Source organism: Perca fluviatilis, chromosome 20, assembly GCF_010015445.1.
Source record: "Perca fluviatilis chromosome 20, GENO_Pfluv_1.0, whole genome shotgun sequence".
Classification (NCBI taxonomy): Eukaryota; Metazoa; Chordata; class Actinopteri; order Perciformes; family Percidae; genus Perca; species Perca fluviatilis.
In genome coordinates, this window is record NC_053131.1 from 18028253 (window position 1) to 18045241 (window position 16989).

The 16989-nt window shown below is 39.9% G+C and overlaps 2 protein-coding genes across 3 annotated transcripts in view; one reads left to right on the plus strand and one right to left on the minus strand.

Moving 5' to 3' along the window:
• LOC120549321 (gamma-aminobutyric acid receptor subunit rho-1-like) overlaps positions 1-2323 on the plus strand; it is a 17677-nt gene extending 15354 nt beyond the window's left edge. Inside the window, exon 10 of the mRNA XM_039786148.1 lies at positions 1-2323. This exon is cut by the window's left edge and continues 250 nt beyond it. Coding sequence (XP_039642082.1) covers positions 1-53 — 53 coding nt within the window. The 3' untranslated portion in view covers positions 54-2323.
• Positions 1-8329, minus strand: part of LOC120549322 (peptidase M20 domain-containing protein 2-like) — a 13461-nt gene extending 5132 nt beyond the window's left edge. The window contains exons 1-7 of one of the 2 annotated variants that reach the window (XM_039786150.1): positions 7848-8329; positions 7161-7309; positions 6914-7056; positions 5614-5768; positions 5147-5273; positions 4847-4954; positions 4582-4672 (exon numbers count right to left, since the gene is read on the minus strand). In XM_039786150.1, coding sequence (XP_039642084.1) covers positions 4582-4672; positions 4847-4954; positions 5147-5273; positions 5614-5768; positions 6914-7056; positions 7161-7309; positions 7848-8249 — 1175 coding nt within the window. In that variant the 5' untranslated portion in view covers positions 8250-8329. Of the gene's footprint in view, positions 1-3879; positions 4673-4846; positions 4955-5146; positions 5274-5613; positions 5769-6913; positions 7057-7160; positions 7310-7847 lie in introns of those variants that run through there. The other variant, XM_039786149.1, reaches the window with a different exon arrangement.
• Between the last annotated feature and the right edge of the window lie 8660 nt (positions 8330-16989).

Sequence of the window (16989 nt, forward strand, 5' to 3'; positions counted from 1 at the left end):
TTCCTGGAGCGTACATCCTCTTTAACATCATCTATTGGTCCATCTACTCGTAACCAGGGATGCAGAAGTAGATTCTTGTGAGAGTCGTTAATGATGAGACTCCAGGAGCTTGGCTCATTTGTAGAGGAGCAGGAAAATAACATTGCATTTGATGCTTTTCAGACCCAGAAACTGCACTTAAGATGCATAGGGACCATTAACAGATTGGTGACCATTGCCTTCTCGACCCAGCCCCTTAAAACAGAAGAGTTTATAAATGAGCTACTGACACACAGGACAGTCATCGCTGTTTTTTTCACTCCATCAAATCTATGTGGCTTCATGTTGTAACTATCAGTAGGGGTGATGGAAAGACATTTGGATACTGTCGCCTCAGGACTTACTGCACAGTGAGATGCACAAACATCGACCTGTGCATTTTAACTCGGCGACATTTCAGTTCTTGATGCAGTGACTCTTTGACCACATTTTCAAAACCAAAAAATGTGAACTGAAAACAGATTTCTGACATTGAAAACACATTTCTTAACCTTGGCATATGAACTGGACTTGACAATCAATGGCAAACTAAAATACTTTAAAGGAATACGCCACCGTTTGTTGAAATAGGGTTATTCACAGTCTCCTCTATATTTATATAGGTGGGCAAACACATTTTGTCTCAGTGCATGCATTGTCTTAGTCCGGCGCCGCCGCTGCTAGCTTAGCTCAGCATAATGAATGGAATCCTTTGTTGCTGTAAAAATAGCAATGCAGAGTAAGACTAGACAATTTACTAGGCAGATATTGACTTGGGACTATATTAGGTGGAAGTAGGCTACTGCCGAAGCACTGCTACTCGGACACAGAGATTTTTTTTAATTGTGGTTCTTGATGTAAAGATGAAAAAGTCCAGGTGAATGGGCAACATCATCATACCAACACAATAAATACCTATATCATCATTAATAAAATAATTTCAATACAAACATTTCGCGACCCGTCCCCAGATAAGCGAACGACGATGGATGGATGGATGGACTAACTAAGTCTACAGCAATGCTAGCGACTCTGTGAGACTTAGGCACAGCGATGCTAAATGCTAACACATCCTAGATCGATGGGGCTCTGCAGCAGGCAGCCCGTGGAGCTCATTTTAACAAATGGTGGCGTATTCCTTTAAGGAATAGTTTGAGTTATTTGCATTTTGGTGGAAAGTTTGATAAAAAGATTTATACCACTCATGTCTGTACAGTAAATATGAGATGGTTAGCTTAGCTTAGCACAAATACTTTAAACGGGGGGGGGGGAACAGCTAGCCTGCTGTCTACCTACCAGCACCGCTAAAACAACAAGCTTAGTAATGAAATTGTCAAATCATATTTTTACTTTTGTGAATATATATAAATTGAGTGTGTTAAATGGGCTTATGTATTGTGTTGTTTTGGTCGCAGGCCCCTGAACTGAATCAAGCCAAAAATCGTATTGTGGCAGACTTTGTGATATCAGTAAATATTGTATTGTTGCCCATAGAATCAATATAATATTGTATTGTGATAAAATTGTGATTTACACCCCTAGCAGGCAGATGGTTGTCTTAGGACAGAGCCAGGCTAGCTGTTTCCCTGTTTCCAGTCTTTGTGCTAAGCTAATCTTCTTATTGGAGTCTTGGCTGAGAGAACTAATTAGTGCCATTTTCTAAAATGTGAAACTATTTCTTTAAAAACCTGCTAATCTGATTATTCTTAAAGCATGTTTTTATGATTCAGTCTGTGTTACATTTCTTGTCATCTTTGTTTCAATGCAATTATTTTGCTGTCAAGTTCTTACTGCATTGCATTTGTGTGATTTGATAATGTTAAATAATGCATTCTATTAAAATCACAAATGTAAAAATATGTTTAGTAAATCCCAAACACTGATTATGGTATTGACTTTTTTTAAATGTCTATTTCTTTTTTTCTTTTTTATACAACTGAAGCTCATCTCCTCTGTTTGGTGTTGTGAGGCTTTGAGATTCACTGTGACCCGTTAGTTGCTAGTTTAATTTGTTGATAAAAAAGATATTAAAAATATCTTTTGGTGGTTTATTACAATTAAATGACCAAACATACAGATATTAAATATGGGAAAAATGTTTGTTTTGTTTTATGAAAATGTGAAAATTACTTGAGCAGAATTTAGGTGCTGGACAACACAACCAGAATACTGTACATTTAAAACTCCATGTAACACATTTAGTATGTAGAAACATAAATGGATTGAGATGCATGGCTGAATAATGCTTTTTTCTGAATATTGCTTCTGCAGACATCAATTAAAATCTGCTGAAACGACCTCTAAAGTCACAGTCCCAAATTGTTATCCTATTTTCCTGCTCTCTTATACAGTACATTTAAACAGTGCTGGCGGACAAGCTTTCACAGTTATTAGACATTGGATTGCAACCAGCTGCCGGGTCTCTCTTCTTTCTATAGCACAGGCCTGATTGCTGATGAGCTTTCATACCAAATCATATGAACTGCATAATCTGTAATACCATTAACTGTTCACGTGACGTAAAAAGATATAGATAAATATCATTAAGCCAATTTTCAGATTTCTTACAGGCAAAACTGTGAATTATGTTGAAGGTTTCTTTTGTAACTTTTCTTTTTGTCCTAGTAACGTCCCAAAGGACAAGTTGACAATTCAAACTTTGTGCACAATAATCTTGCAAAAAACTTGAACAAAGTCATCACTGCAGAAGAAAGACATGAAAATGATAAAGCATAAAAGAGATGTCCAGAACCTGATTTGCCACCACATCTGTGATCACTCAAGGGATGCCAAGGTTTTCAATTGACCTGTGTGCTGGTGAAAGCATGCCCAGAAATCTAAATGAGTGAATAGCCCAATGAGACTGCTGCAATACTTTTGGTACAATTATTTACAATACATCAAATCACAACTACAAGTTTAGGCTTTTTTTAATTGTGGTTCTTGATGTAAAGATGAAAAAGTCCAGGTGAATGGGCAACATCATCATACCAACACAATAAATACCTATATCATCATTAATAAAATAATTTCAATACAAACATTTCGCGACCCGTCCCCAGATAAGCGAACGACGATGGATGGATGGACTAACTAAGTCTACAGCAATGCTAGCGACTCTGTGAGACTTAGGCACAGCGATGCTAAATGCTAACACATCCTAGTTTAGCATGCTGACATTTGTTAATTAGCACTAAATGCAAACTACAGCTAAGGATGATGTAAAGGTTTTGCAGGTATTTGGTCATAAACCAAAGTATTGAAAAAAAAAAGATCCAATAGTTGTAAAAACCAAAATCTTTAACCTCAAAAGTCTACCAGGATCACCAGTAGGTCTCATAATCTGAATATTGTATAAACTGAAAGTCTGTACAACATTTCATCTGAATCCATCCAATAGTTGTTAAAGATTTTCAGTCTGGACCAAAGTGGTGAACCAACCAACCACTAGACTTTACCATAGAACCATGGCTAAAAACTATAGGAAAAAAAATTACATAAAATGGTAACTAGGATGTTAAACGTACACTTTTTACCCCGGATTTTCACAGGATGCGTAACGGCTGCGGACCGGCTCCGCTGCATGTCTGCTGCGTGCTCCGCCGTCCGTCAATACCCACTAGGTCCAGATTTGTTGCGGCACGGCTGCGGCCATGACTGACAGCTGTAGTCACGAGGACCCACAAGTTCTCAAATTCACGTAGAATAGAACCACAAAACCAACAACAGTTTGTTTCCATCCAGAGGAGTAGATGGGAAACAGCTCTGTGCTGTGTTTTCAAGGTGTAGTGCAGGAAAATATGATCCACCATGAGCACGGTGTATTTTATTTTGAAAATTAACCAGATGTTTTATTTTGCTTCTGTGCTCGACTTCCTGTCCCGCACTATCTGCCGTGTGCTGAATTGCTGCGGAGCTCTCCAGCATCCGGCAAAAATAGAAGCTCTGCGTATCTGCTATAGAGGGCTGCGGGCCGCCGGACCTGTGCCGGAGTCGGAACGCAGCAGTTATGCAACCAGTTGAAATACACACATTGACGTTAATGGAAACCTAATGACCCCGCCGCCGTTTCGGAGCCGTTCCGGAGCCGTTCCGCAGCCGTTCCGCATCCAGTGGAAATCCGGGGTAAGTTTCTCCTAAGCCTTCTATTTAAAATTGTGGCATTAATTATTTACTTTTTTCATCATTTCAATGTGCAAAGGTAACTTTTTCCAGTTCCTGGCACCACACAACCTGAAAAAACAGGTACCCATGTTGGTATTGAACCTCTGCAAGCACCAGTTAGTAGTAGTCTAGTGGGAATGAGCTCGTCCAACCTAATGAAGGTGGCATTTGAGATTTGCAAAGGCCCTTGTTGAGTTATAGTTTTACAGCTCTATTCTTCAACGGTAATCATACAAACTGTTGGAATTGCTGTATGCCAATATGTGCTCTTGAGTTAAACCCCATGTACTATATTTATTATTAAATTAATTTAATTTATGAGCTGTCCAGGCTGTATCACTGCTTTCTAGTCATTTCTCCTGTTTCAATTTGGCTAGTCTAAAGTCCTCTCTCACTTGCCTCAGTAGAACAGGGCAGCACACTACATCCACAGCTGTCATAGCCAGGGCTTTGGCTGTCCTCAGGGTGTACAACTGGGCCTTTTCAGCTCCTGGCACAGGGAAAAGAGTGGAGAAGGAAAATAAAGCATCTAAGCAAATAGACACTAAACAGACAAGCCAAGTGACCTGGAAAGATAACGATGGCTGAAATTGTCTGATCGTAGTGCAATTCAATTTCATCACGAGAAACAACATCTGCTCCCAATAGACACGAGTTGCCGTACCTGCTGCTTCGGTATATTCCTCAGTGTGGTTAAACGCGTCGGTGGAGATGTAGAAGAAAGGATGGATACCGGGAACTATGAATGATACGTTGCCAAAGTCTGTAGAACCTGCCAGATAATTATAAATTCTCTGTGATAACGATTCTTTGTTGATTTAGTGAACAATAAAAAAAGACAACCTGTGGGAAAAACACTAGATTGCTGTTCTGCTGATACACTTCTTTACATTTCTTCTGCACAAACCAGGGACAGTAAGAGATAAATGTCTGTTTCTATGATTTATTTTTTATTTTCACATACCAGAGAAGTTGGCTGGCTGCTCTGGAAACTGAATCCCCAAAGCTTTTCCATTATTTTCATACAGGTTTGCCAGTGTGGCATTTTGCAGAATGCTATCATAGCCATCGGTTGGGTAGATTATCTCCACCTGAAGGCAACACAAGTATACCATCATTCATAAAATCTCTGTTAGAAAAATAAAGATTACTACCATACATCAACAGAATATGGAGCCCAATGCATGCTCTGTGATGTGTTAAATCTGCCTTAAGCAAGTACAGACGCAAGAGAAAAGCAGCCTGGAGTTAACAGTCAATTATGTAACACTCCGAGCATAATTACAGGAATATGTTAAAAAAAAGGGCATGTTGTATAACAGCAGAGGTAACTCCGACATTGAATTTCTCAGCTATATCAACGTACATGGTCTTTTCTTACATCAGGGCCAGAGGGAAGCGAATGGAAGAAAACACTTTAGGTAAGCTTACTTGGCAGCCGGTGGCAACAGCAGCTGCCCTGAAGCAAGCCTCAGCTTTGGCCTTCAGGTCACAAAGATCCTTAACCAGCGGCGTGCGCAGATAAAACTCTAACTCAGTGTAGGCAGGGATAATGTTGGGCTTCTCCCCTCCATGTTTGATGATGCCTGTATTAGAGAAAATGGACACAATGGAGGATAAGAAGGAATGCATCCATAACAAGAAAAATACCGGTTCAATTGTGTTATTTCTGATTTCCATTAGATATAAAACATCCCTCTACATTTGAAAAGCCAGATGAAAATATGTTACAGATACTTGGAAAGATTGCCTGACATAGATACCCTCTCAGTGTGCAAACTGTACCATGGCTTTCAGGGATGCTCACTTTTTTTTTTACGTGTGGGGGGGCCGTGACTTTCGATGTCCCGCCATGTAGGTCTACTTGCTTAATGTCAGCACATCTGATATATACCAATCAGTCGATGACCACATCAAACCTCCACACACCTTAACCCTTGTGTTGTCCTTCGGGTCCCAGTGACCCGAAGGACAACACAAGGGTTATGTACTTCCATTTACTTTGTTGAGAATTGCTCTCTAAACAAGGGTTAATACAGCACCTTAGTTCTTGTTTGTACAGCATTTTGGTCAGTTTAAACTGTGTTTAAATGTGTTCTAGAAATAAACTTTACTTACTTACTTTAAAAGAAACCGGTTTTAGAGAGCAATTCTCAACAAAGTAAACGGAAGCACATAATCCTTGTGTTGTCCTTCGGGTCAATGGGACCCGAAAGACAACACAAGGGTTAAGAACATTTCTGATTTTTGAGTTAAAGGGAGTGACATTTTTTTATATTATGCCTCCATGCAATGGTGGTGGCAAGAATAGCATGCATGCCAGTATCTTAATTAAAACGAATAAGTGATGAATCACCCTCATGCCTGAATAATAGCCATATTACACGCATGATCCATGATGATGAAGATTCAACAAAAATAGAAACTGTAGCAAAAATAGCATTGTCAATATTTTAGCGAACCCCCAGTATTTCCCAAATCATGTTTTCAAGGGAGCTCATGTCTTATAAACAGGAGCCAACCTCCCCCTGGCTCACCCTGTAGTTCGCACACTGTACCCTCTGGTTGCTATTCTTCTTCAATGAGTGTGTCAGCAGATGAATGCTGCTCGGTTGTCATGGAACTGTAGATTTATAAATGTTCCATGTACATTAGGGACCTCTCATCCACGAGAGATTGTTTGGAATGAACTTTGAAGTTCAGCTGACCACAGTTTCTGCCTGTTCCTTACCGTGAATCCTCCACTCTGGTTTGAGTTGCTGTCTGAGTGCAGAGAGGTTGTTGTAAGCCAGCACAGCAGCATCCAGGGCATTCACTCCCTCCCAAGGGTATGCAGAAGCATGAGATGCCTTCCCATGGTACTTCACTGACACACTGTGTAACATCAATGTAGCGTGTTAAGGGTTATCTGAAATATGTAGAGGTTAGAGGACACAGGACAAGTTGTGAATTTATAAATTATCTGAACAGGAACTTACTCAATGATTGCGACACAGGGCAGGAAAGAAGCGTCTTGCTGAGCTGGGTGAGCCATGAAGACGAGGTCGATGTCAGCGAAGGCTCCTGCCTTGATCAATTGAATTTTGCCTCCTATATCCTCCTCTGCAGGAGTTCCCAGAACTGTTATCTGGTAGAAAAAGGGTTTAATTCAGTCATTTGACATCATCACATCAGCTCATGTGTGTCAGTCAGCCTGACTGGTCAAAAAAGTCAACTGTTTTCAGCTCAGAGGTGGAAGTTCACTCTACAGTGGTTTTGACTCAACGTCCACTTGCTTTTTAGAGTTTTACAGTCTCGGTTAATTATTGGAAGTGCAAATGTCAAGTTTCTGGAATCACAGAAATTATAAGTAGCCTATGTCATTGGGAATGTTGACAAATGTTTTTTTAAAGTAAGGAATAAACTAAAAAAAACTAAAAATTAATATCTTCATATTAGAAAAAACTCTTGTAGCCAGGATGCATCCACACAACTTGTTATTATCAGGTCATCTATGTAATAAAAATAAATGTATGTATATTAATATTATGGTCTATATAGGCTAATGTAGCCTAAATGTTTCTTCTGTCTGCTGTCTGTTGAAGGAACTGAGTCACATTTTGTGAAAAGGAATCAGAGGAGTTGACTGAAGGACAAAGTTTGACGTCTGGCTGTTCCCTGGTTACCTTCACTGGTTCAGGGAGTTGAGTCTGGTTCTCTAAAGCAGCTTTCAGCCCCAGAGCTGCGGCAGCTCCCACCTCTGCTATCAGGTTATGCCCGCAAGCGTGCCCGATGCCCGGAAGCGCGTCGTACTCGCACAGGAACCCCACGTTCAGCCCCGGCTGCTCCCCCTCCCCGCCACCGACCGCACCCCAGCTGGCCCGGAACGCGGTCGGTAATTTGTAGTGACTTTCTACCGTCCATGTCTGGTCCTGAGAAAAAAAGCGGACCAGCCTGTCGTGCGCGTGTGTTTCGTTTCCGGCAAGTTCAGGTCGACTCCAAATGTCCAGACTCAAACTGTGCAGCTCGTCTTTATGTCTGTCTATGCACCGCTGCAGGACGTCTTTCATCTGCTGTCGTTTCTCCATTGGACCGGAAAGCGATATTACGAATCCCACTATGGCCACGCCAAGACCCGCCCTTCAATAGCGTTCACACACTACAATTGGCCAGGCGTCCATGCTCCTATCCCCTGACCAATCCCCTAATCCTAACCTTAACCACTCGAGGTGAAATGCCTAACCCCAACCAATCGAGCTGCTTCGTAGGGCGGGTCTTGGCGTCGCCATAGTAATTTTGCGACCGGAAAGTCCTGGTGTTATCTCAGCTCACCGTGTAGGCTACTGAGTGGTAACATAGACTGTATATAACAGTCTATGAGCGGGAGTCAGCAGCTCAGAAATCAATAACCTTGCGCACTCGTGATTCTGCTTTAGAAAATAATGTATTTAGTTCACTCTCCCTGTCACTTTGGTGTTTCACGAAGATCTATTGGCAACATTAATCCGCTGTTCATCTGGAATTTGGCACCATTCGGCCCATATGCGAGTGGGCGGAACCGGAAATAGTTTGATCCTTGTAAATTTGCTTTGCATAGTTCGACCAAAGAATTTCTAATAAGGCTTTGGTTCGACACATAATTAGTGAACCGTTATAGGCTACACCTAGCTAAAACTAAGCAATCTAACAGTCCTGCAATCAGTGGTAAAAGTAGTTCAGATCAAATTTATTTAAGTAAAAGTAATACCACAGTGTAAAAATACTCGTATTACAAGTAAAACTACTGCATTTCAAAACTTACTCAAGTAAAATTACATAAGTATTGGCATCAAAATATACTTTTACCAAAAGTAGAAAAGCTCATTATGCAAACATATATTAAATTACTTTAATGCAATAAGGCAACCCTGATGTTGCAGCTGGTAAAAGTGGCGCTAAGATAGATAGATAGATAGATAGATAGATAGATAGATAGATAGATGGATAGATAGAAAGTAGAAGTATAACGTAGGATAAAATGGAAATACTCAAGTAAAGTACAAGTACCTCTAAATTGAACTGTCTACCCCATTTATGAATGAAGGCAGGCTAAATAATACCCTATATGAACGTTACCAGACAGCATTTACATCTGTGCCAGATCCGTTTTCGAATCAAAAACCGGACGGACTGTCATTCTCAGAAGCTACAGACAAGTCTGGCGCAAAGTTGGTGCAGATCTGCATACTGAGTGTGACTGCTGAGCGAATCTGCTCAGCAGTATATATATTATAATAATATATTGCTACAGAAATATATTTCAGATCAAAAGGAATGTGAGATTGGTACCGCAATGCTTTTCTTTACATTTTGTGACTTATAAAGAAAATATCTTGCCCTTTGCTTTTGTAAATCTTCTATCAATGCAATGCTGCATTCTTCCTCTTTAATGCAGTATTGTGAAGATAATGCAAACTAGAAATATTAGTCATGTGCACATATGATGCTTCTACACTGTGTTACTTTATAATAAATCACACCTTCTATCAGGCCTATGTGCTGTGCTGTATTAAATGAGAGTAAATAGAGACTGGGACTAAAATCCTTGTTCCATCTGTCTGTTACCACACTAGAGGGACCCAGAGTGACATACTTTGGAAGGCTGCTTCTGCAAATGCTTCTGCATTTAATTAGCCGTAAAAATAAATCAGTATTCTGCTGTGTTTCACGTTTTACCTTGAACATTTGAATGCATTGACAATGAATAGAAAAACCTTGACAATTATCTTGAGCATATTGCATTTATTTATTAATGTATGTATTGCCTGTAGCTACTCAGATGACTACACATGCAGCAAGCAAACAATGCTTTCCCCTTGCAGAGGATGAACTGAGAGCTCTGTAAAACAAGGTCAATTAGCGCCGAATGAATAAAGACAAAGCTCCACAGCTGTCACACACCCAGTGTGTCTGTGTCTGTGTTGTGTGTGTGTGTGTGTGTGTGTGTGTGTGTGTGTGTGTGTGTGTCTGTGTGTGTGTGTGTGTGTGTGTGTGTGTGTGTGTGTGTGTGTGTGTGTGTGTGTGTGTGTGTGTGTGTGTGTGTGTGTGTGTGTGTGTGTGTGTGTGTGTGTGTGTGTGTGTGTGTGTGTGTGTGTGTGTGTGTGTGTGAGAGAGAGAGAGAGAGAGCAGGTGTACTTGTATGTGTTCTCTGTCTGTATTTGAGTTGGAGGTTAATTGGGGGCGGTTGTCAGTCACAGGAGGAGACATGTCGAACAGCGCTCAGCAAGCTGACATCTGACATGGCCTGTCTGTCAGCTAACTTTACGCCCCGCCGGTGACACCGACATTCTCCATTGTGTATCAATTAAGTGACATCGAAGGGAGGCATCCATGTGTCACTCCATTGTCTTATTGAGGGATTTGCCTGTGAGCATGTGTTAAATTTCACATGATTACACATGCTTTTGGCCTCACGACATCAGCCAGTGCTTCCACAAAACTTGGATTTTTTTTTGCATGAAAGTTGGTTTAAAATGGTTTTATTGATTACAAGATAATTGTTTCAAATAGCACATCACATTGAGAGTTTGATGATGTAGTAGAGGTGCTGCTGATAAAACCCACATCAGCTTAGAGGAGGGAAAAAAAAATAACTGCCCTAAAGGCAGAAGTAAAAGCGATTGCATCCAATGAGTGATGCAACAAATAAAACCTCCACATGATACATACATTAAAAAAAATATATATTCCAAGCAGCGTAGATATTTTGGGTTACTAGTCATCACACCCAGCTGAAGTGATGAATGAGTTGTGATATTCGCATGCAGGCGTCACAACAGCATGAGGCCCTAAAGGAAGGCTGGTTTGACAGTCACAATGAATGGATGCGCTCCTGATGACAGCACATGTCTGGAGATAAAACAAAATGTGTTGCTAGTGCCAGGGTACAAGTGGCCAAAATGGGTTTCCTCAGGAGGGTGGCTGGCATCTCCCTTAGAGATAGGGTGAGAAGTTCAGTCATCCGTGAAGACCTCTGAGTAGAGCCGCTTCTCCTTTGCGTCGAAAAGGAGCCAGTTGAGGTGGTTTGGGCATCTAGTAAGGATGCCCCCTGGGCGCCTCCCTAGGGAGGTGTTCAAGGTACGTCCAGCTAACATTTTACCAACCATGCTGAATTTTATGAATTTAATTTTTTATAGTTTCATTAATTTTGTTATGAAATGATTAGCAGACAGTTTCATGTTATATGAAATGGCTATATTACAATTTTGACTTTTTATCTCACTTAGTAATTCAAAATGTTGATACACCATTAGTATTTTATTATATATATTATATATTATATTATTTGTAATGACTATTTTGTCATTTCTTTTCTGGCATAAATCAGCTTCCATACTAGCCTCAACTATACCAGTTTTTTTTCCAACCTGACAAATATGAACCCTGACAATTTGTTGATGAGCCTGATTTTAAACATGAGGTTCCAGCTGACTGAAGGAAACTGACAAAGTGTTAGTCGTCTTTCTCTGTCCTGTCAGCATCACTATCAAACAAAATGCACCCTTAGAGGAGTCCCCAGAAAATCCATCCTGCAGACGTTCGATATTGCACAGCAAGCTGCTTGATAGTTGGAAAATATCACCCGAGGGCCTCAGAAATGTGAGTGCATGTGTGTGTGGGTGCATGTGTAACTTGACAGTCCTGTTTCTGTCATTAATGTCACATCAGTGCACACAGTGTGCCTCTGCGTTCTCTGAGCTAGAATACATTAACACCTCAGCTTTGTCAAGTCGTCTCTCATCTTCAGGCGGAGTGGGGGTGGGATGGCACTGTACAACATTTGTTCATGTTTTTGTGATGGTTTATGATTGAACATAGCTTCAGCCTGCTCTCTAAATAATAGTAACCCACCAATAAACAACTATGTTTTACAAGGTCAGGGCTTATGGATGTGAATTCTATTAAACAGTGGCGTCTTGAGAGCCATAATCCACATTTTCATATACATCAGTGTCTTTGAAATCCTTAAAAGTATACAGTTTATCACTGCTTCAAGTCATTTCCAGTTCATAAAAAGCTTTCACATTTGCTGTTACTAACACCCTAGAAAAAAAATCCTCTGGCACACAGACAGGGACCCATTTTCTCATCTTGGGTTGCAACGGACAGGAAGTGATTAGTTTGCATTATTGCTGTGCAGAAAAATAAAGGAGCAAAAAATCAAACAGGAGAGATGGGAAAAGAGATGTCATCTTGTTATCCACACAGTGCAAAGTGAAAATGCCTCACCGAAATACAAAACCTAGATTGCTGTTTGAACAGAACACATTTTTCTCTGTCTTTAGTCCGAGTCGTACATTTTCCTGTCTGTCCACACAGCTGCCCTCGCCGCTTCAGAGGCAGTGCTGCCGTAGCAGTGCCCTTTCTTTGTTTGACGGCGCTGAAAAGGCTGCTGTCTACCCTTATAACATCACCCTTTGGGGGCAGTGTGTTGAACAGTGAGAGTAGGAGTAGTCCCTCTAACCACAGAGGAGACGCGCTCAGCAGGATGTGTGCAAAGTGGAGCTGGAGTGCAGATTTGAACTCTTCCTGAGTTCTTCTGCTGGGTGGTCTTTTGATAGAGGAAGCTATATTTGAAAAGGAGGAGACTTGTTGAAAAGGTAAACCCAGTGACAATTGATAAAGTGATTGTGCAAAACAGACCACAGCTTTGCCTGATTTACATACGACCCACATGTATTGCATTTGAAAGGTTGATACTCTCCTTGGTACACTGTATACGTTTAATTTGCAGTCTTCAAAATTCACTCGGTGAATTCTTGAGGGGGCAGGATTAATTTAAGTTTTCTGCTTCAGAGGAGGGAAGAAACACCTCCTTCTCTTCAGAGGATCTCCCAGCTCTGATAATTGCCCCGAGCAGAAAACCGTTTGAATAAAACATAGACTGGGGTGATTCCAGATGACTGGGGGGCCAAAAGTTTGCAGAGAGGACTGAGGGATCAATTAGGGATCAATGTTTGTTTCTAATAGTGAAAAGGTTTGAGATAGCACAAGAGAAATATCAGTTTCAACCCTTTCAAAGGGGCAGGAGGGATACTCCTGCGTCCAAATCAACGTTAGGTTTGACAGTATTTGTGTAGCAAAACACAAGAGGAGCTGCTAATTAGGCCTGCACACTGGGCACTTTTTTCATTAGAATTAAAAGACAAAGTACTAAAAGTATAATTTATTATCATTCTTTCTGTGAAATATATCAGTCAGTGCACATACCATGTTCAAAATTATTTATAATAATAATATTGGTCTGTGTTATGTTCCAGTGATTGCCTGTGTGTTTTAATCTTGACAGAGTAATGCTAAGAGTCTACAGCCATGTTGTAGCGGTGCATTGAGCTAATGCTAACATCAGCATACTAACATACTCATGACAATGCTGCTGAGTCTTGCTGACGTTTAGTAGGTAGTCTCACATTGCCAGACCTTCCTTCACAGCGCTGCAGAGGAGGGTCTGGCTAGTCCACACAGCATTCTGGGATGGCAGAAAAACGTGCTCTGATTTATTGGCATTTCCTTAAACCAATCACAATCATCACTGTTAGGCGCCAGACAGAGTAACGTTGCCTCTGCAAAATAGCCTCCGGAAGGAACTTGTTTTGGTGGAACATGTTGACGTTCAAAAGTTGTTTTAGTCGTGCAACAGAAAACTCAGATTGGACAGATAGTCTAGCTAGCTGTCTGGATTTCCCCTGCAGAAATCTGAGGAGCAGTTAACCATAGTCCTCATAAATCCACCAGATTTTAAACACAAACAACACAAAGAAAGCGGAAGGTGACAGACATCCAGGCGGCACCGGAACAATCCCAGTAGTGAAACAGCGTCGATAGAGACTATTTAGTAGGTAATGTTCAGTGTTAGCATATAATTTACCAATAAGCGCTAAAAATCCATTTTATTTGCAGATATTTGGTCATAAACCAAAGTGTTGGACAAATTGAAATTTTGACCTGATGATGGCGCTAGACTAAAAGTTAAGGAATCACGAAAGTTATAACAATTCATCCTGAGGGGTTGTAACACATTCATGTGTGATAGAAATTAAATGGCAATCCTTCCAAAAGTTAGTAAAATCATGTAACACCTAAAAACGTAAAATCACAAATGTCAACCTAGTGAAAAAAACACACAGAAAACAAATGTAAATACTTCTTGTCTTCTGTGCATTCGTTTTGTACCTAAAGACCATAATTCTCACAGAGCACTGCATATTTCACATTTTGGAAACGAATGCCTCTCTGAATTTCCCTGAGTATGCCTGAGCACTCTCTCTCTCTCTCTCTCTCTCTCTCTCTCTCTCTGCCTGTCCTTCCATCTCTTCACATTCTCGAGCCAGCCATCATGTCAGGGAGAAAGCTTGAGTGTTATTTGGAAGCTCTCCCGCGGGAACTCGTCTTCCTTGTCCTCTGTGTTTATCGACTAATGTGATTGCCATGGCTCTCTTGGATTCGTAGCCACTCCTGAATAATGAACATGTTTAGTATTCCTTTCAGACTCTTGTGACCTGTTGTGCGTGAATGATACTTAAGTATTCAAAAAATGAAACCCCATCTGACACAACTGGATTTATTGTACTATAATAGACACAGACACACTGTTGTTTTTCCGATGGTTCCTCTGTTGCAGGGTTAAATGAAACTAGCTTTGATGTAAGCCGTCTTCTGACACTTGTAGTGTATTAGTTTTCGAAAAAATCCTGTAGCCTACGGATAATCTTGGATATTAAATAGTGGGCTAAAGGAATAATTTGACAGTTTGGGAAATACACTTTCTTGCAGAGAGTTACGTGACAGATTGATGCCGCTCCCGATATGTAGTAATATCTAAGCGTATTTTTCCAAAATGTTGAACTATTCTTTTATATGAGCATATTCAGTAATGGCTGATCCAGATAATAATATCATACTGGCAAGCACAAGATTAATATTTGAGACTGAACTCATTGTAAGACGACAGTACCCACAGTTGGCATTTTGACCTGAATCTCATCGATCAAGCTCCTCTGCTTGCCTCAGCGGTGTGATTTGCATTTAAGTAAGTATAACAGTTGAAAAGTTGGATTAATTTCATTCTACAAAGATAATATCATGCTTCTGCGCACGGCAGGCCCAGAGGTCATATTTCTGAAACTGAAAAGTGACATCTTTGCACGCATGAATTACACCAAATAGTTGAGAGTGAGATCATGTGCAATCATGAAATTGCTTTTGTCTAATTTGATTTTGTAGAAGATAGTCTCAAGCTCTTCTGCTCATGAGAATTTTCCATTTGTTTTGATATTATGTTTGATGGAGATTAAACACAGCCCGGTGTGTCTGAGTGATATTGTGTTTCAACTTAGACATTCTATTGTCCTCAACCTGTTGTTGATTCAAACAACATGAATCAATAGCATTTATCAAACAGACCAATTTTTAAATATGCCCTACACACCACTTGTATTTTCCCTTTACAAGCATGATGTCAGTATTTATAAACTGAATATATAAATGGCTAAACATGTTTAAATTGCAATAGATTACCTTATATAGATGAATACAATAATAATTCAAATGTAAATTACTGCAGCTGTAATTTACACAAAGACTCACTCAACAGCCATTTGATTACTATCATAGACTCATCCTTAAACAATCAGACAATCATCGTTCAGGATGTGAAGACAAGGTTTCTCACCACAGGACCACCATTCACAGCCTGATTATCCTTACAGAAAATAGCATAATAACAGCTTGATTTAAAAAAATAATTAAAAAAAAACACAAAATGTTTCCTGTGAAGACCCTTAGATTTGGCTCATTTATCTTCCAGATTGTTCCTCTTTATGTCTTTTTCTATTATTATTATTATTATTATTATTATTGGTTCAAGTGTCTTTTTATAGCATTTCCTCTGTCATAATGATATTATCACAAATGATATTGCACCCCAGCCATCTTTTTTGTTGTGATGCATATACTTTGTTGGTATGTGTGAGTAGACAATCAGCAATTTAATATTTGTTATTTTTTGTGTTATTGCCTTAAATTACATATACATTCATTACAACAGTATTGCATGTTATTGTTTTCAAAGAATTACCGTAGCATCTAGTGGTCCATTTGTACAGCAAAATATATTAACAGCTGTCGGTCAGATTCACATGAATATTCATGAATGTTAGAAAATTATTTTAATTATAATTACTGTAATTATTTCAGTGACCCCTTAATCTTTTGTTTAGCCTCACTGTGAGGTCCCATTGACGAAACAAAACCTTGGTTAATGGCTAATATTTGAAAAACGTATGGCCGGATTTCCATAAACTTTGTGTGAATATGATTCATGGTCCTCAGAAGGTGAATCCTCATATATTTGGTGATGTAGAGATGTTTTCTGTGAATTTCCATTTGCACCTGATAAATATAAAGGTAAAATCTAATGTTATACTTTTAGCAGAAAAGCCTAAAGATGATGATTTCAGTTCAACTACTGCATGGCCAGAATTGCCTTGGCATTTTTAGTAAGGTTATTTGTGGTTATTTATGCGCTATCAAAAGGCCAAAGTTTAAACTTGTACACAAGAAACATCAACATGTGGGCAGATCACTATTATATTTTCCGAGCACATTCACCACCCTCAGGTTATACTTCTCAATCTGAGTCAGTCACAGCTTGTAGAACAGCAACATCATGTTCTTTGTATTCGTTTGTAGATTGAACAGCCTTGTATGGCTTGGTAATTGCCCACATTTTTGCATTTTAGGAGGCTGTCTCACACTTCTTGTTTGCTTTCAGCTTCAAGGTAAACAACT